The 22628-nt window shown below is 42.4% G+C and overlaps 1 protein-coding gene across 2 annotated transcripts in view; it reads left to right on the top strand.

Annotated features, from left to right (window-relative positions):
* The window catches only part of LOC126234697 (chromosome transmission fidelity protein 18 homolog), a 511528-nt gene that overhangs the window by 35236 nt on the left and 453664 nt on the right, over positions 1-22628 (top strand). The window contains exons 3-6 of one of the 2 annotated variants that reach the window (XM_049943438.1): positions 11540-11669; positions 11768-11900; positions 12014-12140; positions 13029-13112. In XM_049943438.1, coding sequence (XP_049799395.1) covers positions 11540-11669; positions 11768-11900; positions 12014-12140; positions 13029-13112 — 474 coding nt within the window. Of the gene's footprint in view, positions 1-11536; positions 11670-11767; positions 11901-12013; positions 12141-13028; positions 13113-22628 lie in introns of both variants that reach the window. The other variant, XM_049943437.1, reaches the window with a different exon arrangement.

Here is a 22628-nt window from a genome sequence, read left to right as displayed (position 1 = left end):
TTTCGGGTGGCGAGGGCAAAGTGTCGTCGGGTTATACGAGAGAGCAAGAAGAGGTCATGGCAGCAGTTCCTGAACACCATTAATCGTTCTACACGAAGTTCCATTGTATGGGAGACCATAAGGAGGATTTCTGGGAGAGGTGGGAGGTGCCCTATGGCTGCTATAATGTGGAATAGTACTCTCCAAATGACCCCAAAAGATATTGCCCAGTCTATGGCAGCTCATTTTGCAGCTATTACTGCAACCGCCAGTCAGAATCCAGCTTTCCAGCCCCACAGAGTGGCTGCTGAGAGGAGCAGTTTTGACTTCCGCTCACCCAATACAGAAGAGTACAACTGCCCATTTTCCATGTGGGAACTGGATTCTGCATTGTGTGGGGCTCGTGATACATCCCCTGGTCAGGATAGAATCCACTATAGCATGCTGCGGCACCTCACAGGGAGAAATAAAGAAATCCTCTTCCGACTTTTTAATCTAGTTTGGATGTCTGGTCACTTCCCCGACTCGTGGCGTGAAGCAATTTTAATTCCTCTTTTAAAACCTGGGAAAGACCGCACGTGCCCGGGTAGTTACCGTAGTGTTGCCCTCACTAGCTGCGTGGGGAAGACCTTGGAGCGGATGGTCAACCGCTGCCTTGTCTGGATGTTAGAATCCAGACAACTCCTTAGTCACTTTCAGTGTGGGTTCAGGAGGTATCGCTCCACCTTTGATAACCTGGCCCTCCTGGAGGCGGCTATACAACAGGCTTTCCTGCGCCAGCATCACCTGTTGGGAATATTTTTTGACATTGAAAAGGCATACGACACTACTTGGAGGCATCTTATCATCAGGCAGCTCCACGAATGGGGTTTTCGTGGATGTCTTCCCAATTTTATTCGGTCCTTCCTGTCGCCACGTTATTTTCGGTACCGAGTCGGAGACGTACTGTCTAGTCGCTTTGAACAAGAGAACGGTGTCCCTCAAGGTAGTGTTTTAAGTGTGACGGTCTTTGGTATTGCTATTAACAGTATTACGTCTGTTGTGAAAAGTCCTGTGCAGTGTTCCGTGTTTATGGACGATTTCTCTGTATTTTGCTCTTCTTCAAGCCTTGCAACGACGACTCGTCAATTGCAACTCACTCTGCGACGTTTGGATGAATGGGCACAGAAGAGTGGTTTTAAGTTTTCAACTGATAAGTCGGTGTGTGTTCTTTTTAACTGTTCTCGTTCCATTTTTGACTTGCCTGAGTTGAGGATGAGGGACACCGTTCTGAATTTTAAAGACACGGTGAAGTTTCTGGGCCTCACTTTTGATTAAGGAACTAAAAAAACGGTCTCTTAAGGCGCTTTCTATTTTAAAATGTCTTCGTCACCACACATGGGGAGCAGACAGGACTTGTCTGCTCCGGTTTTACAGAGCCTTCGTGCGGTCCCGGCTTGATTATGGATGCACGGTGTATGGGTCTGCAAGATCCACTTATTTGAAGCTGTTGGATGTGGTGCACCATGAGGGGATTCGGTTGGCCACTGGGGCGTTCAGAACCAGCCCCATACCGAGCCTCTGTGCAGAGGCAGGTGAACCGCCACTTCACCTCTGGCGGCGTCTACTAATGGTGCGCCAGGCCTATCAAACATTATCTACACCATACACACCTGCATACCACACTGTTGCTCGGCCTCCACTGGAAAGGCTTTTTTCGCAACCGGCAACGAGCAACAAGGCCCTATGGGATTCGTGCAAAGGATTGCCTTTTAGAGATGGGTGTGGCCGGTTTTAATGTTTCACGTCGAGGTTGGAGCAGATATCCACCTTGGCTCCTCCAGAGACCCACACTGATTTTAGATTTGGCAAATTTTAAGAAAGACAGTACATCAGATTTTACTTTCAAATCTTTGTTTTTTCACATTTTAGACAGGCATCATGATTTTACAGTAGTCTACACTGATGGGTCCCAACAGGGGGATCTTCTTGGCTGCTCAGTCGTGTTCCCCGACCGTGTCATCAGGATTCGCCTTCCCCAGGAATACACTGTTTTTTCCGCAGAACTTCACGCGGTCCTGAAGGCATTGCAGCAGATACGGTTTACTCAGGGCGAACACTTCCTAATTTGCTCTGACTCACTGAGCGCATTACAGTCACTGCAGAACCTGTACCCAGCGGAGAAGTTGGAACAGCTGATTTACGACCAACTGTACATCCTCCAACGACAGGGCAAGCAAGTGTCCTTTAGCTGGGTGCCAGGGCATGTGGGCATACGGGGAAATGAACAAGCTGACAGAGCTGCCAAGGACGCCTGCAGGTTACCGGATGTGACACAATGTTCTATTCCTTTGCAAGGTGTCTTTTCTGTGCTGCGGCAGAAGTATATGCAATTGTGGGAGGAGGAATGGCTGGCGATGAGGGAAAATAAGCTGCGGTTGGTGAAACCCACCATCCAGCCTTGGTGTTCCTCCTGCCGGTCACCTAGGCGTGACGAAGTGACCCTTACACGTCTTCGCATAGGGCACTGTCCTCTTACGCATGCCTTCTTACTACGGCGAGAGGAACCCCCTCTGTGTGATGCCTGTGGCGTACGAATCACTGTACGCCACATTTTAGTTGAGTGTGATTTATATCGTTTTGTCAGGGCGGAAGTTAATATCAGTGGGGATCTGCCCTCGATTTTAGCCGATGACGAGGCGAGTGTCAAGAAAGTTTTAAGGTACTGTGATGTTTCTGGGCTTCAGCCAAAAATTTTAGGTTGGAATTTTTAGTGTGTTACCGAGTGGCTTACCACTCCTTTTTTATTCTTGTAATAGGCCAGTTCCGAAAATGCGCTATGTCTTTCATTTTACCCCTTCCCCTCTGTTCTCTTGCAGTTCTCCTCATTATGTGCTGCTTTCCTCTTTGCTACTGTTGACGTGCAAACTGCCTCTGTAGACTTTCACCTATAATTTTAATCCTATTTCTGCACTTGCTGCATTTTAGTGACACTCGTCCGTCGTTGTTTCCGTTCGGGCGCTAAAGACTACACTGTTGAGCGCCCATAACACCATTTCCATCCACTACTCCAGCGAATGGGCATCTCCCTTGTAACTCAGGACGTGCTGCCCTGTCTCGTGGTCAAACAACTGAGCTCTGACTCCATTCTGGGATATTGCTCCAGGTGTCACAGGCTCATGGTGTAGACTGTGATACAGAGATGTGAATCATTTAGCATACGAATGGCTGAGTACTTATAAGTTCCAGATAATGTTCGTTTAGGGCTTGAGGCATGTACTCTAAAGACTTCCATGGTAGCAAGTGAGGAAAAGCTTCTGTCCTTCTGCTAGCATATTGCGGCGTCGGCTGTTGGTATTGGGTGCCCAGCTAGCTCCACTTTGCAATGCCAGTCAGCTGTGTTTTGCTTTGCAATGCATAACACTCTCGCACACCTGCAGCTGCCTCTTTTCCCTCTCTGGTGTATTTTTTGACTGAATATGATTGATAAACTGCACTGCCCTCCTTTTCATCAAGACCTGGTTCCTCGGGTCAACAAAACTAGATTACCGTTCACACTAAAGTTCCTGGCTGCTGGACCTTCTGGCCCTGTTTCACCCCGTGAGAATTATTCTAACAGTTGGTTCCCTTAACCGCATGACTTAATCTTACACACTTCCACAGGACCCCTTCCCAGCTTCTTAACTCAAAACACCATGGAATGTGTTTCATGACTAGTCTTCTTGCACAATCACTTCTAACTCTCGGTTCCCAAATTACAAGCTAAAATGAATCAATTATTCTTAATATTATCCCCTTGTGCATTCAGCTTTCTTCTGCTGCTTTTATGCTTGGGTTATCCAATCCACTGGAATCTGAACAACAGCTGGGGCTGAGCTCAGCCTTGTGCTTCGTCTTCTATGTACCAAAACAACAAGTGATGCTACAGTGGCTAGTATGTCTATAGTCAATGTTGTCTGTTCCCAGTACTGATTTTCCTGATTTGAATTTACATGTTGCAATAAGGTTTTCAGGGAGACCCGTCCCTTCTGCTGGTTCAGAAGTGTGTTTTTAGACTGCTTTAATTCTGCCCATAGAGTTTGATTTAAGCAGGTTAGATCTGCAGTAAGTAGCACTTCCTTAGGCTCCTCTGGCCGATATAAATGAGGCTGCAAAATATTCAGGTGAGTTATTACTGAAATTGCAGCGGACAGATGGAAAGTAGACCTGATTATCTCACACATTCTTCCATTTAATAACAAACCACTCCCGTTTAATTCTATTTGCTAATGTAAGCTTCCCCTGCTCGAAACAACTAGCCTCTATTACCATCTTGTCAAAGCTAGAGTACAACCGATGCAACTTGATTTTCTGAAAGTACAATTATGGCTCAATCACTTCCCAATTGCATTTTATTACCTCTTTTTGTCCCATTAGCAATTTCACTGCACAGGAATCTTGCCCCTCTCTTATTACCGTATTCGGACAGTCTGTGATTTCCCCTCAGTGGCATTTTTGTAACATTGTTTCCTCTTTTTGTACATACCTCCCTTGCCCTTTGCAATTAATAGCAGTTGCAGTGTTTTTACTCTTACAAACTTCTTCAGTATACCCCACTTGACAGGATATGCATGAACTATGTAGCACTCATAATGTACTTGTTTCCCAGCTACAGGTATAGAAATGTAAATGTAAACTTTCGTTCCATCATTCTCACTGATACTATGGCTACCTTGAGGTAAAAGGGTAAGATTTTGTGCTTTTGTTTTAAAACCAACCTCAAAAACATAGTAATTCCTTCTATACTTTCCTTAGGCTCTCTAACTACTGCTCTGGTGACAACAAGTTTACCCCTAGCTGATCTCTTACAGCCTGCTACATAGCCTCTTGCAGCTCTGTTACTTTCCCTTGTGCTTCCTAAACATTATCTTCTACAGACTGCAACCATTGTGTCATTACTATTTCCATATCTATGACTTCATAGTTCCCTGATATTCTGATTAACGGCCTCTTCTGTGGCTGTGTCATATCACATTACTTCTCCACTCAGTTGTTATAGTAGTTGTGTGTTATTCAATGTGTCCTTCTCTAAACCTCAACTATGGGCAAGAATACCTATTACTTTCCTCCACCTTAATTCACTACTGCTCTGCAGCTGCTTATACTAATTACACCAAATCTATATCTAACCTAAAAAAATATTACATGACTATCTCCTAGGCCTTAATCCATACTGGTTCCTTGTTACTGTTTCATTCACAACCTCTTGTTTATCTCCCAATAACTTTCTCCTCACTTTCCCTTTCCGGTCTGCATCTCCTATTCCCGGAGTAACTTCCGGACTCCCTTGAAAAGGTTTCAGCTGTCCTACATGCATAATTATTGTTCTCATCGGCAATTGAATCTTGACATTTACTGACGATGTAGCCACTACCACTTGGTATAGCTGCCGATACTTTGCAAGAAACTTCTTTGTCTTTCCCTTTGGTGTATACAAAGTTGGTTGCATCATTCACTGACCAACCTGATACTGTGGCATTCTTGTCATATGGCTACTGCTTCTTCCTGTTTCTCCAGTGCTTGTGTATTTTCTCTGCATACACTCTTCCATAGTTCCCTAATCATGCTGGTAAATTCCTTAACATGCTCTTCAGTTTTCCCTTTCTTTGCTTTCTACATGTCGAATGGTGACAGCATCTTACAAATATATACTACTTCATATGGTGATAATCCTGTATTCATATGCTGCTTTGAGTTCTAGGCAGGTATGATGTACTTCAAATAGACATCCCAGTTGGTGTGATGTGAGGCAGCATAGGATCCAAGCATCTACCCGATTGTCGTATGCACTCCTTCAGTTCTTCCATTGGCTTGTCCCCAACTTCTCCACATTCAGTAACTTACAAAATTCCTTGAAGACATATGACATGAAGTTGGTTCCCTGGTCTGTTGTTATTGTTTCAGACACTCCAAACTTCAATATCCAGTTATTCACAAGTGCTTATGCCACTGTTTCTTCCTGCTGTTTTGGCATTGTGACCATTTTTACATATCATGAAAAATGATTTATGATTGTGAGTACATGCTTATTCTCTACAGGTGTTTTATTGAATGGACATAAAACATTGAACCCCAGAAATTCCAGCGGTACTAATGCTTCAGATAACCTCTCCAATGGTACTCTTGTTTGACACAAATCTGCTCTCTGTATGCATTGTACGCAGTTCCGCACATACTGGTATATGTCTGTCTGCCGCCAATACCTTTCTGCTACTCTTGTGTTGGTAGATCTGTGACCTCCATGACCTGCTAATATGTGATCATGAACTTCTTGTAGCACTCTACTTTTTAACTTCGCTGGTACCACTACTTGCATTCCCAACTTGGTTTCTCTGCACAGCAACCCATCCTGCACACAAAACTGTGACTGTTTACAATACTGCTTACATTCATCATCTGCTCCTTGTGGAGCTTTCCATTCCTTTTGCTCATTACCCACAATATGTAATACTCCTACTTAAATTATCCACACTTCTGTGCTTCTTCCCTGGTTTATGTGTGGCTTTGAAATCAAATTCACTTAGTTTTACTGCCCATCATATCAACCTACTGGAAGGATCCTTTAACCCAATCAGCCATTTTAATGCTGCATGATCTGTTTTTACTCTAAACTTTTTACCATGTAGGTAACATCTTAAATATGTGATTCCATAAAGAAGGCTTAACATCTCTTTTCCCATTGAGGAATTTCTTTCTGCCTTGATGTGTAAGTACCAGATGTTTTGCGCCTTCTACCTCTTGTGACAGCACACAGCCAAGAGCATGGTCTGATGCATCACATGATAAAACATATCCTGTATTAAAATCTGGAAATACAAATGTATGACTCAATGTTAAAGCTCTTTTTAGCTCCTCAAAAACCTGCTGGCACTGTTCTGACCACACAAATGTATTACCCTTTCTTAACGATTATGTCAATGGTCTGGCAATATCTGCAAAGCCTTTTACGAACCGGCAGTAACAGTTCTCGAGTCCCAAGAACTATTGCAATTCGATTACAGATTCTGGTACGGGAAATTCACATACAGCTCTAATTAATTTTGGGTCTGTCTTAACCCCATCTTTACTTATGATGTGACCTAGGTATACTACCTCTTCCATCACAAAATTACACTTTTCTGTACTCAGTGATAATTTCGCTGCTTTTAACCTTAGGAATATTTCCCTTAATCGCTGAATATGCTGGTCCATATTGCTCCCATTGGCAAATATATCTTTGAGATACACTTAGCATTGGTTTCGTTCCAAGCCTGTGAGCACTCCATCCAACAATGTGTGAAACATTGCATGTGCATTTTTTGATCGGAATGGCATTCTTATGAATTGGTAGTGTCTCCAGGGTGCCGAAAATGGTTTGTTGTGTCGTTCCTGCCATGCAACCTCTGTCTGGTGATAACCATACTCCAAATCCATTGTTTGACAATATTTGCATTGTTTGAAATGATCCATGGTTTCTGTGATGTTTGGAAAAGGGTAGGCATCTGTTATGGTTTACACATCACAACAAAACCTGCTATTCCTGTCTCTCCTACCCCCCCCCCCCCACCCTCCCTCCCTTCCTTCCTTCCCCCTGTGGAATATTGCAAATATTACTTTCTTCAATAATTTCATCTTTCAGGTGTTGATCGACAAATTCCTCCAAAATTTGGTGCAAGTATCTTGGTATTCTGTATGGTCTCCTTTTAATTAATGATTTATTTCCCAGCTGGTAATGGCCCTTTTGGAAAAAAATAAACCCTTAAATTCCAAAGGTAATTTTTCCATCTGTTCCCTATCGTTTCCCTCTAACTGCTTCACTTTTTCTCGTAATGCAGTTTCAGTGGCATCCAGCCATTGTCTATGGCTGACACCCCTCATGTGCCACCCTGTGTTGCCGAAGATCGATTATGGCAAAATGCTGATATAAGGAATCTAATCCCAGACTCATGTCATAGTCTTCACTCATGTGTGGCACAGTCTCTACACATTGTTTACATTGCACTGTATTCAGACAAAAATCTACGTCCACCAATCCTAATGATGTGACATCTTTATCCCCCTCTCCATGCTGTTTGTACTGTGGTGGGTCCCGTTGCTTATGTTTCACCAGACAGCTACTGGTGACCGATACATGTGCCCCTTTTCCAGTAATATCTTGCAACCTTTTTTTCCTTCTATTCCTCTCTCACAATCCACCTCTGCATACAATTTCATAGCATCCAACCTTACTGGGAAGGACCTTAGGTGGATCTGACATTCACATTGGTGTTAAATACCTTATTCCTCCCTGGTCCTGTACTAATAAAACTATTATTTCCTCTTATATTATTTCCTCTTATTTTATTCACTTGACTCTGAGGCTGGCGACAATGCCTCCTTACCTGCCCCATTCATCCACAACGGAAACATTTTATATTAGCTGCAAAAACTGTTTGTTTACCCCGCATTCCAGTTGACAAATCAATCTCCTCAGACTCTATAGCTAACCACATTGCTGTGTGTAAATCCGTCGGATCACCTGTTTGCACACGTCTTGAAATTTCTGCATATAACCCCCTTAAAAAGGTATCGAGTGCTCTCTGCTCAGCTCCTTGCAAAATAATTTTATTGACTGCAGCATCCTGTCCTAATTCATAGGTTCATCCATGAATTTTCCTTATCCTATCTGCAAATTGTTCCACGATTTCTGTATTTTTGTTAATTATTTCCCTATAGTGTCTGGTACTATTTTGTTTCATGTATCTCTGAATTAACCATTCTTTAAATTTTTGACATGTTGTGGCTCCCTTAAGAGCTTCTGTGTACCCCACATTAGTTTCCCCTTCTCATGTTAGTCTCAGTTTTGTGATGCTCAATAATTCCTTATCAGACCAACCTTCCATCTGAGCCAGATTTTCAAGGTCTCCCACAAAGGCCTGCACATTAAACTTGCGACTAACAAATCTACACCCTGTTGTGATGATCATGATTCTACCAACTCTCACAGAAGTGTATCATCTGCTGTTAATTGTGCTACCTTTTCTAACAATATGAACACTGCTTCTGGCTCTTTGACAGCATTCATTTTGGGAACTAGCATACACAAGACAAGAAAACAAAATACATTAACTTAATTCTTATGTCTAATGATGAGCCAGCTCGACTCCCGACATTGCCTAGTTCTATGCCCCAAATGATTACATGTATAACATTTTAACGGAGCTGATTTCGTACATGGCACTGAGTGACTCTCAAGGTTACACTGTGCACATCCAACAGGTGGTAACCAATCGTGACTTTCATTACCTCTGAAACTAGACAAATCCATTGGTTCTCTATTTGCAACCATAGGCTGTAGGTTCAGACGTTGCTGTAAGAAGACAATAACAGTTTTCTAGCACCAGCATTAAATGATCCTTAGATTATCACCAGTGAAGAGTGAAATGAGATGTCAGGATGGCATTAGATTTGTTCAGTTAATTTCATTACTCTGATCCTCGTCCGTACTACATCAGGAACAGATTGGTGGAGGCGTCCAATTGCCTCTCATGCAAAACAATAGACATCCGGGATTGGTGACAATTCAAAGAGCGGGGTTGTACATGACATCACTCAAATGCCACTACCAGGGACATCTCTGCAACCGTGATAACAGTGCAGCGGTGCAGCTGGCAATGGCCATGAACCTCCTCCAGCAAGCAGGCAGCTCCCTTATGACTTACAACAGGCTGCCCTGTCCCATGGTCAAACAGCGGACTCTATACTGAAGTCTGGGATGTCATGCCGGGTGTCACAGACTCATGGTGTAGGCTGTGACACTGAGATGAGAATAATTTAGTACATAAATGGCCGAATACGTACACACTTCAGACTGTGTTTGTTTAGGGCTTAAGGCACATACTCTAAACACTTCCATGGCAGCAAGAAAGGAAAGGCTTGCATCCTTCTGCTAGCTTACTGCAGCATCAGCAGTTGCTGTGCTCTGCCCAGCTAGCTCCACTACGCAACACCAGTCAGCTGTGTTTTGCTTTGCAACACACAACACTCATGCCCACCTGCGGCTGGCAACGCTAGTCAACTATGTTTTGCTTTGCAACACACAACACTCGTGCCCACCTGCAGCTGGCTCTGTTGCATCTGACTTCCACGTAGTTTTTGGCCGAATACAGTTGATACACTATGCAGTTGACAAATCTTCCATCTCACAATTTTTGATTGTATGAGATGTGTAATGCAACAATTTGATTGTATAACAGGCAGGTAATAGTCTTTCACTGATCAGGTGATTCTAGACAGCATCAAGTATAATGTGAAACATGGAAAAGTTTGCTTATCGTACAAAAGAAAACTGTAAATCTAGTACCTTCTGCCGTGGAAGTCGAACACGCGCCAGAACAAATGGACGTGGTCAACCCATAGAGGGCTCTGCCTCCGTGGCGGCTATTCTGTGCAGCGGCTCTCGCGCAGCGAGGGCGCAACCGCTACGCCACGTGCAGACAGCAGCCAATAGCCACTCCCTCCGGTTTCGTATATAGGGACCCGCTCTGCCCTAGTCCAGTCAATCTGGTACTCGCTCTGGATTTAGTTTCTATCTCGGCGGTACTGCGTTCTGGTTGTTGCTCGTTGTTGACATTTGCCTGGCTCTGGTTCTGAGTGGATTTACCATTGATGTTTGGTGTTGTGGTTTCCACAAGCCTCTCTTCCTTGTTGTGTCGGTCATAGTCGGTTGTTGTCAGTTGTCGTTGGTCTGTCGCCCGACTCGTCCTGTGTTTACCCGGTGGTGCGTGCTCCACTGCCGACGGCTTCCCCGCCTGGCGGCTCCGATCCGCAGCCCAAGGCGTTCCTGCAGTTGGTTTTGGTTACTACAGTAAGTAATCTTGTTTTTCAAGTCCAATGATATGCAAGTTACAGGATTCTCACATGAAAGATAACATCTCCAAAGTGGCCACGACACCAACTTCCATGGAATAGTTACAAAGTTTCCAGAATGAAGTTTCACTTTACAGCGGAATTCACTGTTTCCAATCTTCCTGGCAGATTAAAACTGTTAATTACAAAGCAGGTTTTAAGAAGCCGCTATTCTAATCAGCCTTGAAGATCAAATCAGTATCAGTCGTACATATTCCATATGTGAGAGAATGGGGAAACATTGTTTAAGAATTTGAGTGAGGATCATGTGAAAACTGTGGCATGTGAAGAATAAATTATCCAAGGTGTGTGGGGTATGGACACACAAGATGAAAATGGAATCAATGTGGTGTAGAAATTGAATAGTTACAAGATGCAAACATATCTAGAACAAATTTTTATCAATTTATGTTATTACCACTGTACGTAAAAAGCTTGCATTACTTAATGAGAGCTGTTGCATATGACAAAGAAATTGCATAAAAATGAATAATACAACTTAAAAATTAATGTATGAGAGTATATGAACAAAATTGTGACTAAATGGTGAGCCAGATAAGTTTATTTTGATGCTCAAGTTAGCGCACCTCGTAGGATAATATATTCCATGTGCATCATACTTCACATATGAAATATTACTAAATTTTAAGTAAAAGTAGTTTTATTTTTCCAGGAGGAAAGTCGGACTCTGTCAATGGAAGTTGAGGCTCAGCATTTTGAGGGACCTGACCGGAAAAGGAAAGTGGAAGAGCTCTTTGGTGATATTGATGACATTGAGGATGATGATTTGTGCAGCACTTTGAATCGTAGTTACTTGTTTTTTATAGTATACTTACCTTTTCTCTTACATCTTTTAAAATGTATTTTGGAACTGATTTGTGCTTTTTTGTTTCTCAATTTTCAGTTAAGAAAACTAAGCAGACTGAATTAAGTAATTCTGAGGAAATGATTATAGAAAAGATAACAGCTGGTAGACAAAAAGCCCAAAATGAACGTAAGACTTGCAAAATTTTGGGTAGCACTCAGAAAAGTTTATGGTGAGTATTTCAGTGCTGGATGATACTGAAATGCTGAATATTTGTTTCACATCATAATTTCTTTTGCATTTTGGTGATTATTGTTTTGTATAAATGTGGACGGTTTGTTCTAGTTCAGATGAAGTGAAACAGCCTTCAATATCAAGAAGTGTTCCAAGATGGGCATTTATAACTGTAACTACAAGTGATTCAGATCGTTTCTATGTTCGACTGAAGTCTGAAGATGCTTATAGTAAGGAGGTAAGCATTAAAGTGAAGTCCAACAATTACCATATCTGATTAGTTTGTTTGTCGTACTAAATGCTGATTGGAAAAAGAGCAAATGGTTCACGAGACACTCATTATTTTACAAATACATCATTAGTAAATACTACATGTGGTATATTATTATTTATTGAATGTGGAAAGTCTCTGGAACTTTTAGTACAATGCATATAGCTCTTGTTCTTTCATTATCATTAATTTTGACATGTAATTGATAAATGAGCAATGGTATATAAACAGTATTATCGAAGTCTAACTTAGAAAGCAACAGCTCTTTGAAATTAGCTGTTTTCTTGCAAATTTAATATGTTTATTTTAGCCTATGCAAGCACAAACAGAATGTATCAGTTTAGGAATAGTTAACTGTTAATATTTGGAGAAAATTTGTTTCCTACCACAGATTTTACCTAGATCCATTTTCCTTCATGATGGGATCTTTTTAAAACAATGAATGAACTAATCAGTGCAGTAGAATAGTTTCTGTATGTTTACGGTCTGCTTGATGAAGAATATCCTGCCCCCTTCCACTCTCCCCCCTACTTTGCCATTATTAATCCATCCCTCTTCCTCTCCCTGGTTCCCAATCCTTCCTTTCAATCCACTCACCTTTCTTAAACTAAAACAACCACTCTTTCTGCACATCTCATTATAATGTTTTAATGCCAGACCTGATATTGTTGAAGAAACAACTACTGTAGTACACCAGTATTTGTGGTTCACATATATTCATTGTGTGCCAATGCCTCTATGAACATTTAAATTCAGTTGATTCCTCAATGGGTAAGTGTTCTGTTTCTGACATAGAATAATTTGTTGATTTGCTGTACAAATATTGAGGTCTAATATGATTCACATCCTTTACAGATAGAGAGCATTGGTTGCAAAGGGCGAACTATAGGACTTCTCTCTGTGTCATTTGAGACAGTTAGGGAGCAGGCACGTCTTTATGTAAGTAATAAGTAAGCATGTTGTAAAATGATGCTGTAATTTCACATTAGTTTCCTATGCAACAATATCACTTCATTTATCGGAATTCAGTTAGCTGCTGTAGAAGTATTGTTATGAAATTCTTCTTGAAAGATAATACCAAATCAGTAATGCTACTAGATGCATTAAATCACTTCAAGACAATAATAGAATGGTGTAGCAATTAAAGCACTGTTTATTGCCTATTGTCTAGGATGCTAGACTGAATGACATAGAGATTAAAAATACTATTATTTTAGGTTAATACATATTAGAATGCACTTGTATAATAAGAGTAAGATTTACTCTATCATCTATTTGATGCTTGTTCTGTTGCCTTAGTACTGGTGTAACCTTCTTCACTCAGTCCTGTCACAGATGTTATGGTTTGTATCAGAATGGTTGTAGTAAGAGGGTACTTGCACACCTAATTACCAGAAGCAACCAGTCCGATCAAAGTAGTACTCGTCATAGCAGTGTCCAACTTATCCCAGTGATTTCGAATATGTTCCTTAGTGCAGTGTGGAAAAGCAGGAATGACTAGAATAGAATTACTTAGCTTTAGGCTATAAGAAGGGTAGATACTGTTCACAGAAAAATTAAGTAAACATTTGAAGAAAACAGAAGATGATGTATGAATAGCAAGAGCTCAGATGGCAAGTGTCGTGCTCCTACTCATAATGTAGATAAGAATGAAATCGAAGTCGGAGCTCAAAAATATTAATCATTTACTGTATCCCTATCATAATATTGTGGATCTTGCAGCAGGAAAACAATATGTAAATACTTAGTTACTTACTTGGTTAAATCAGATGTGCTGGAGACTGTTGGTTAGATTTAAATATTGTTTAAGTTTCCTGCAGTAGTTGTGAGATGAATCTTTCGATTTTTGTGTACATTCTCATCTGGTTGCGAGGTTTTAGCTTAGTGAAAAGTCTTGAAACAACTCATTTCCCTTTTTAAAGATCTTCATTTATTCACACAAACAAAGCTGAACTCAACAGCACCCTTACTGTCTGACTCACTCACTTCCTGCATTTGCAGAAGCTATCCCCTTTTAAAATTAATATGATTACAGTGATGGTTTTTTAATAAATTGTTTCCTTTTTTGATGACGAGAGTTTTCACATATAACATAATTCAATGCTTTTTCATATTTACTTTGGGTTTTCACACTCACCCACAAGAACCAGAATAACAATTAGTGTTTACATTTCTCAAATAAGCAATTTTCAAAATCACTGTCTCTTTATGAAGATCATATGAATTATGTAATGCTCAACACTTCAGTGTCTTGTATATCCATATCACTGATTCACCTGGTCAATTATTTCATCTATAGAATAATAACTGGAAGAATGGAATGGTAGAAACCAATCTAGGGGATATCACTTTGGTTTTCAGATAAATAGCTCAGAAAGTAGGTTGAAGGAAAGCAAATTGACATTTATAACATTTGTGTAGGAGAAAGCCTCTGATAATATTGACTGGAGTACACATTTTGTCATTCCAAAGTGTCAGAGATAAAAGTCTGGAGGGACATATTGTACAGCTATACTATACAGAATTACCTCCTCCATGCAAATCAGAACTGATTCCAAAACATTGATTGAAAACCAACTCACATTCTTCTCACATCCTGAAAGCCATAGACCAAGGAAGTCAAGTGGGTGCAGTACTTCTTGACTTCGGAAAAATGTTTTTGACTCAATACCACACCCATGCTTATTATTGGAAGTATGATCACATGTGGTATCAAATTAAGTTTTTGTTAGGGATGATGCAGCATGTTACTGTACATGAAATAGAATGACCACATAGACTGAGTTGTAAGTAAAGCAGGTGGCACACTTGGCACCTTTGGGAGAATACTAGGGAAATGCAATAAGTCTACAAAAGAGATTGTGTCCAGAATACTCATGGGATCCATACCAGAATTTTTCTCAAGTGCATTGGATCTATACTAAATAGGATACAAAAAGTATACAAAGAATGGCACCAACAATTGTGATAGGTTTGTTCGACTGCTGGGAGAGTATCACAGAGATGATAAAAAAGCTGAATGAGCAGATGCTTGAAGATATGTCTATAAAAGTTACCGGTTAACGCTTATACAGATATTGTTTATTGGCTAAATCAATTTCAAAATATATTCCTGAAATTCAACCTAACTGTAATTACTATAGATAGTTTGGATGAGATTTGTGCATCCACAGTGAAACAAACATTGGGAAGTGATTACTCTCTTTTTCCGAAATAATGTCTGACAGAGCTCAACTACTCAGATATATACACATCTATACCTATTACAGTTAAGTTAGATTTCAGGAATAAATTTCGATATTTGAAATTGTAGTTCATCATCATCATCATCATCATCATCATCATCATCATCATCATCATCAGCGAATTCAATCATTAGATGATGTGGCCTCTTCGAGTTGTGGATTCAGGTAGGCTTTCAGAAGTCTTCTCCAAGTGGGACGGTCTTGGGCAGTTCTCTGCCAGGTGTTACCAGCGATCTTCTTGATGTCTTTGTCCCATCTGTCTGGTGGTCTTCCTCTAGGCCTCCGGTGCTCTCTCGGACTCCACTCCAGTACTAGCTTCGTCCATCTGTTGTCTTTTCTTCTTGCAACGTGGCCAGCCCACTGCCATTTCAAGGAACCTACTCTCTCTAAGATGTCATTAACCTTCGTCCCAGACCGGATGTCATCTGCCCTTTTCCTGTCCTTTCTTGTATAGCCCAGCATTGGTCTCTCCATGGCTCTCTGCGCTGTCCTAAGTTTCCCTTTTGTGAATGAGTTCAGTGTCCATGTCTCGCAGCCATACATCATCACAGGAAGAATGCATTGATCAAATACTGCTTTCTTCAGATTTACTGGCGTTTTTGATCTGAATACTTTTGAATTCTTCCCAAATGCTTGCCAGCCAAGCTTGATGCATCGATAGATTTCTGGCCGTATGTCTCCCTTCATATTTATAATCTGGCCAAGGTAGACATATTCACTGACCTCTTCTAGTAGACTGTCCTTGACTTTTGTAGTTAATCATTAAATATAAATATAGATAATGAAATTGATGCACATACTGTAAATACATATTAATGTCAACTACTCATGACAAATGAAAATTTGTGCGGGCTGGGACTAGAACCCAGATTTCCGCTTGTCGTGAGTGGTCGCCTTAAACATTTTGTTTATCCAAGTATGCCCACAGTGCTGTCAAAACCTCTATATGTCATGAAGTCACCATCCAAATATCTGCACCTTCATGAAACTAACCACAGGAAGACTGTAGTTATTTTTCTATTGCCATGCATGATTATATCATTAATGGAAACAGCATCTGTGTTTATGCAGCAACTGCGTTTGTGGCAATACAGTGTCGTCGGACATTTATGGTTGTCTGAAGGACATTGTGTTGTAATAAATGTAGTAATGCATAAACGTAAACATTATTGCCATTAATTAAAAATATATATAAGGCAAAACATTAAAAGAATTGTCTATGACTGCCCATTGTCTTGATACTAAAAACCTAAATAGGAATGATGATTTGTGCTGGTGTGGGTAAATGAACTGATAATCTATGAGAAGATGATGACTCACAGAAGGCAGAAGTGCTGCATCACTAATAGTACACAAACAAAAGATACAGAGCTTTGCTAGCTTTTGGAATGAACTTTTTTCCAAGCTTGTAGGAGAAATGTGTACACACACATACACATGCAAACACGTGTTTCTCCCTACATTGTGCCCAGTCAACTGCCAGCACTTTTCTGGCCCACAGTGATTGTACTGGGATGTGCCAGGGCTGCAGAATGAGTTGGGGTGAGGGCTGGAGAGAGTTGGGAGGCGGTGAGGGGGTTGGGGGGAAGCATCTAGTGGCTGGCTCATGAGAGAGAGGGGAGCCACCTGTGGGCTAGCTGGAGATAGAGAGGGCAGCTGGGCACATGATTTCACAGACTAGGGCATGAGATAATAGCACACAACTATCCGACATGAGTGGGGGGGGGGGGGGGGAGGTGGTTACTGGGGATGGGATGATGAGAACACACACACACACACACACACACACACACACACACACACACACACACACACACATAAAATTGAGTGGGGGTTGGGGAACAGTGAGTTACCTTAGGTATAGGCCAGGGAGGTTACAGGAGCCAAGGATATGCTGTAAGGATAGCTTCCATCTGTACAGCTCAGAAAAGCTGGTGGTGCTGGGGAGGATCCAGATGGCACAGATTGTGAAGCAGCCATTGAAATCTCGCATGTTGACTCTGCTGCATCTTGTATCACTAGAGGGTCCACCTTGTTTTTGGCAACAGTTTGGTGGTGGCAATTCATTCTAGTTGACAGCTGGTTGGTTGTCATACCAATGTAAAACACTATGCAGTGGTTGCAGCAAAGCAGGTATATAACAAGGTTGCTTTCACAGGTGGCCCAGCCTCTGATGGCCTTGCCGCAATTGAACACTACTTATTCCAATGCCCTGCAGATTCCAAACCCACCATTTTGTTCCTTGTACACTCACCCAACTACATCCTGACCCATAACTGCTTCAAGGGAAGTTATGCAAACAAATTTGTGGCACAGCCATGGGCACCAGTATGGCACCCTTCTGTGCCAACCTCTTCATGGGCCAAGTAAAGGAACGTTCTTAGCTTCCCAAGATCCCAAACTCCTGGTCAGGTTTTGGTTTATTGCTAATATCTTTATATTCTGGACCCAAGGCCAGGACACCTTATCCTCATCTCTCCGCAACCCCAACATCTTCTCTCCCATCCACTTCACCTGGCCCTCCTCTACCCATCGTACACCTTCGCAGATGTCAATCTCCTCCTCTCAGATGGCTGGCTCCATCCACCCACACCTCGGTCCACATCAAACCCTCCAGACCTAATTCACAAACAGATCTCATATTTAAAGAAATATGTCTGCTTGTGTCTGTATATGTGTGGATGGATATGTGTGTGTGTGCGAGTGTATACCTGTCATTTTTCCCCCTAAGGTAAGTCTTTCCGCTCCCGGGATTGGAATGACTCCTTACCCTCTCCCTTAAAACCCACATCCTTTCGTCTTTCCCTCTCCTTCCCTCTTTCCTGATGAGGCAACAGTTTGTTGCGAAAGCTTGAATTTTGTGTGTATGTTTGTGTTTGTTTGTGTGTCTATCGACGTGCCAGCGCTTTCGTTTGGTAAGTCACATCATCTTTGTTTTTAGATATATTTTTCCCACGTGGAATGTTTCCCTCTCTCTCTCTATATATATATATATATATATATATATATATGATTATAATACAGAGAAACATTCCACGTAGGAAAAATATATCCAAAAACAAATATGATGTGACTTACCAAATGAAAGTGCTGGCAGGTCGACAGACACACAAACAAACACAAACATACACACAAAATTCATCAGGAAAGAGGGAAGGAGAGGGAAAGATGAAAGGATGTGGGTTTTAAGGGAGAGGGTAAGGAGTCATTCCAATCCCGGGAGCGGAAAGACTTACCTTAGGGGCAAAAAAGGACGGGTATACACTCGCACACACACACATATCCATCCACACATATACAGACACAAGCAGACATATTTAAAGACAAAGAGTTTGGACAGGGATGTCAGCTCTCCAGCAGGGATACGACTTCCTCAAATCCTGCCCTGAAATGAGATCCATCCTTCATGAAATCCTCCCCACTCCACCAAGAGTGTCTTTCCGCCGTCCACCTAACCTTCGTAACCTGTTAGTTCATCCCTATGAAATCCCCAGAGATGTCAGCTCTCCAGCAGGGATACGACTTCCTCAAATCCTGCCCTGAAATGAGATCAAGAGTGTCTTTCCGCCGTCCACCTAACCTTCGTAACCTGTTAATTCATCCCTATGAAATCCCCAAACCACCTTCCCTACCCTCTGGCTCCTATCCTTGTAACCGCCCCCGGTGTAAAACCTGTCCCATGCACCCTCCCACCACCACCTACTCCAGTCCTGTAACCCGGAAGGTGTACACGATCAAAGGCAGAGCCACGTGTGAAAGCACCCATGTGATTTACCAACTGACCTGCCTACACTGTGATGCATTCTATGTGGGAATGACCAGCAACAAACTGTCCATTCGCATGAATGGACACAGGCAGACAGTGTTTGTTGGTATGAGGATCACCCTGTGGCTAAACATACCTTGGTTCACGGCCAGCACATCTTGGCACAGTGTTACACCGTCCGGATTATCTGTATACTTCCCACCAACACCAACCTATCCAAACTCCGGAGATGGAAACTTGCTCTTCAATATATCCTCTCTTCCCGTTACCCACCAGGCTTCAATCTCCGCTAATTTCAAGTTGCCGACTGACATCTCTGTCCAAACTCTTTGTCTTTAAATATGTCTGCTTGTGTCTGTATATGTGTGTGTGTGCGAGTGTATACCTGTCCCTTTTTCCCCCTAAGGTAAGTCTTTCCGCTCCCGGGATTGGAATGACTCCTTACCCTCTCCCTTAAAATCCACATCCTTTTGTCTTTCCCTCTCCTTCCCCTCTTTCCTGATGAGGCAACAGTTTGTTGCGATAGCTTGAATTTTGTGTGTGTGTTTGTGTTCGTTTGTGTGTCTATCGACCTGCCAGCGCTTTCGTTCGTTAAGTCACATCATCTTTGTTTTTAGATATATTTTTCCCACGTGGAATGTTTCCCTCTGTTATATTGATATCAGTAATTTGAACCCAACAATTACGTTTGTTATTGTCACTGTTGCATTTCGAAATCTTTTCTGTCGTCTTATTTTCTCTTTCTGTTTTTGCCAGTAGTTTCACTTTGTATTCACCTTCTCCTTTTTACCGTAATCTGCTATACAATTTTATCCCGCCTATATATACTTAATAATACGTAACCCACTTCCAAACCATAACCAAAAAAATTTTTTTTACCGCTTTCAACACTACTGCCGCTATAAAATCCACCATTTCTAGTTCACAAACAGTTCCTTTCACCTATTAAAGAACCATTTCGGCTAGTTCTAATAACTTTTGCTTTATTTCCATTTCCGTTTTTCCCACATCACTGATAATTTTTATCCACTTCACACAGGTTTTAACGTCATTATTTCTTCGTCAGACAATTTTTAGCCTCATTTTCATAATCTGCCACCACAAAACCACTCCTTTTAATATATCACACGCAGTTTTTTCGAAATTTTCCCGAATTTCTCCGTCCTTTAACGTGTTTTGCCGGCAACACAACCACCTAACCTTTGTGCACATCGTTGTCTACCAACCCAAGTCCAACATAGCCCAGCTGTAACCCACACCTTCTCACCTTTTTTCACACCAGATCTCCAGTTACTTTCCAGTCCACCTTTATCTCTCCCCATATATTTTTATTTTCATTTTCATTTCAGCCTCATGTTACACTTTCCACCTTCTAATACCATGTCACCCTCACAACACCCCCACAACGACCCCATTAAGTTTTATTTACATTCCCTCCCCACACATGCCTTCGCCCTAGCCAGATTACGCTCCCATATTCTATTTTCTCAGGCTTGTCTGACATTTGGCATTACCCCCAAAGGCCTCACACTTAAAGTTCCCATCTCTGGCTGCAACCCTTCTTTCCATCAGTCCCTATACCAGTTCCAAACTGAACAATCCATTGCCCTCACCCACCTAATCCTTCACCTACACATCAACTCAGCCAATGAACACACCCGTCAACTCCTATCCTTAATAAAAGTCCTCAATCTTTCCTCTCCCACATCCACACTGGCTGTTCAGAGCATCCTCCTACAGGCCAACCGTAAATTAGAACAGCATGCCACCCTCCACCTCAAAAAACTATCCAATCTCCTGGTTTCCCACCTCCGGAAAGGCAACTCACTCACCCTTCACAACCTTTCCAGCAAACCTCAACCTTCTCTCATTGCACACCAACCCAGTCTCTCCCATCTACTCAATCTCCCACTTCCAGCTCCACTCCCTCCAAAACCTCAAAATTCCAATCAACACAACCTGGAACCACAACACCCTAATTCAGTAGTTAACCTTTCCTCCAAACCTCTGTCCTATCCAAAGGCCTCACCTTCAGCCCCACTCCCAGATTCAACCAAACAGCCCTCGTCAAAGATTTACTGTCCTACACTCGTATTCTCTGCTGGAAATATCACTTTGCCACGAAGAAAAATGATCCTAATCCTACTCCTAATGATCCAACTCCCCAAGACACCATCCAAATTGAACCCTGCCTGGAACTGTTCTGTCCTCCGTCGCAGCGGGACCCACCTCCTCTTCCTCAAAATCACCCTCTCCAAACCTTCCAGGAATTTCTGACTTCCAGCCTTGCATCTCAATCCTTCTTAAAAAACCTTAATCCTACTCCCAACATCACCACTGCTGAAGCCCAGGCTATCCGTGATCTGAAGGCTGACCGATCCATCGTCATTCTTCCGGCGGACAAGGGTTCCACGACCGTGGTACTTGATCGTCGGGAGTATGTGGCTGAGGGACTGCGTCAGCTTTCAGACAACACCACATGCAAAGTTTGCCAAGGTAACCCCATTCCCGATGTCCAGGCGGAGCTTCAAGGAATCCTCAGAACCTTAGGCCCCCTGCAAAACCTTTCACCTGACTCCATCAACCTCCTGACCCCACCGACACCCCGCACCCCTACCTTCTACCTTCTTCCTAAAATCCACAACCCAATCATCCCGGCCGCCCCATTGTAGCTGGTTACCAAGCCCACACAGAACGGATCCCTGCCTACGTAGATCAACACCTTCAACCCATTACATGAAGTCTCCCATCCTTCATCAAAGACACCAACCACTTTCTCGAACGCCTGGAATCCTTATCCAATCTGTTACCCCCGGAAACCATCCTTGTAACCATTGATGCCACTTCCTTATACACAAATATTCCGCACGTCCAGGGCCTCGCTGCGATGGAGCACTTCCTTTCACGCCGATCACCTGCCACCCTACCTAAAACCTCTTTCCTCATCACCTTAGCCAGCTTCATCCTGACCACAACTTCTTCACTTTTGAAGGCCAGACATACCAACAATTAAAGGGAACAGCCGTGGGTACCAGGATGGCCCCCTCGTACGCCAACCTATTCATGGGTCACTTAGAGGAAGCCTTCTTGGTTACCCAGGCCTGCCAACCCAAAGTTTGGTACAGATTTATTGATGACATCTTCATGATCTGGACTCACAGTGAAGAAGAACTTCAGAATTTCCTCTCCAACCTCAACTCCTTTGGTTCCATCAGATTCACCTGGTCCTACTCCAAATCCCATGCCACTTTCCTTGACGTTGACCTCCACCTGTCCAATGGCCAGCTTCACACGTCCGTCCACATCAAACCCACCAACAAGCAACAGTACCTGCATTATGACAGCTGCCACCCATTCCACATCAAACGGTCCCTTCCCTACAGCCTAGGTCTTCGTGGCAAACGAATCTGCTCCAGTCCGGAATCCCTGAACCATTACACCAAC

This window comes from Schistocerca nitens, chromosome 2 (assembly GCF_023898315.1).
Source record: "Schistocerca nitens isolate TAMUIC-IGC-003100 chromosome 2, iqSchNite1.1, whole genome shotgun sequence".
NCBI classification, from domain to species: domain Eukaryota; kingdom Metazoa; phylum Arthropoda; class Insecta; order Orthoptera; family Acrididae; genus Schistocerca; species Schistocerca nitens.
The sequence above is the reverse complement of the archived record's forward strand: the minus strand, read 5'-3'. Positions and strand labels throughout refer to the sequence as shown.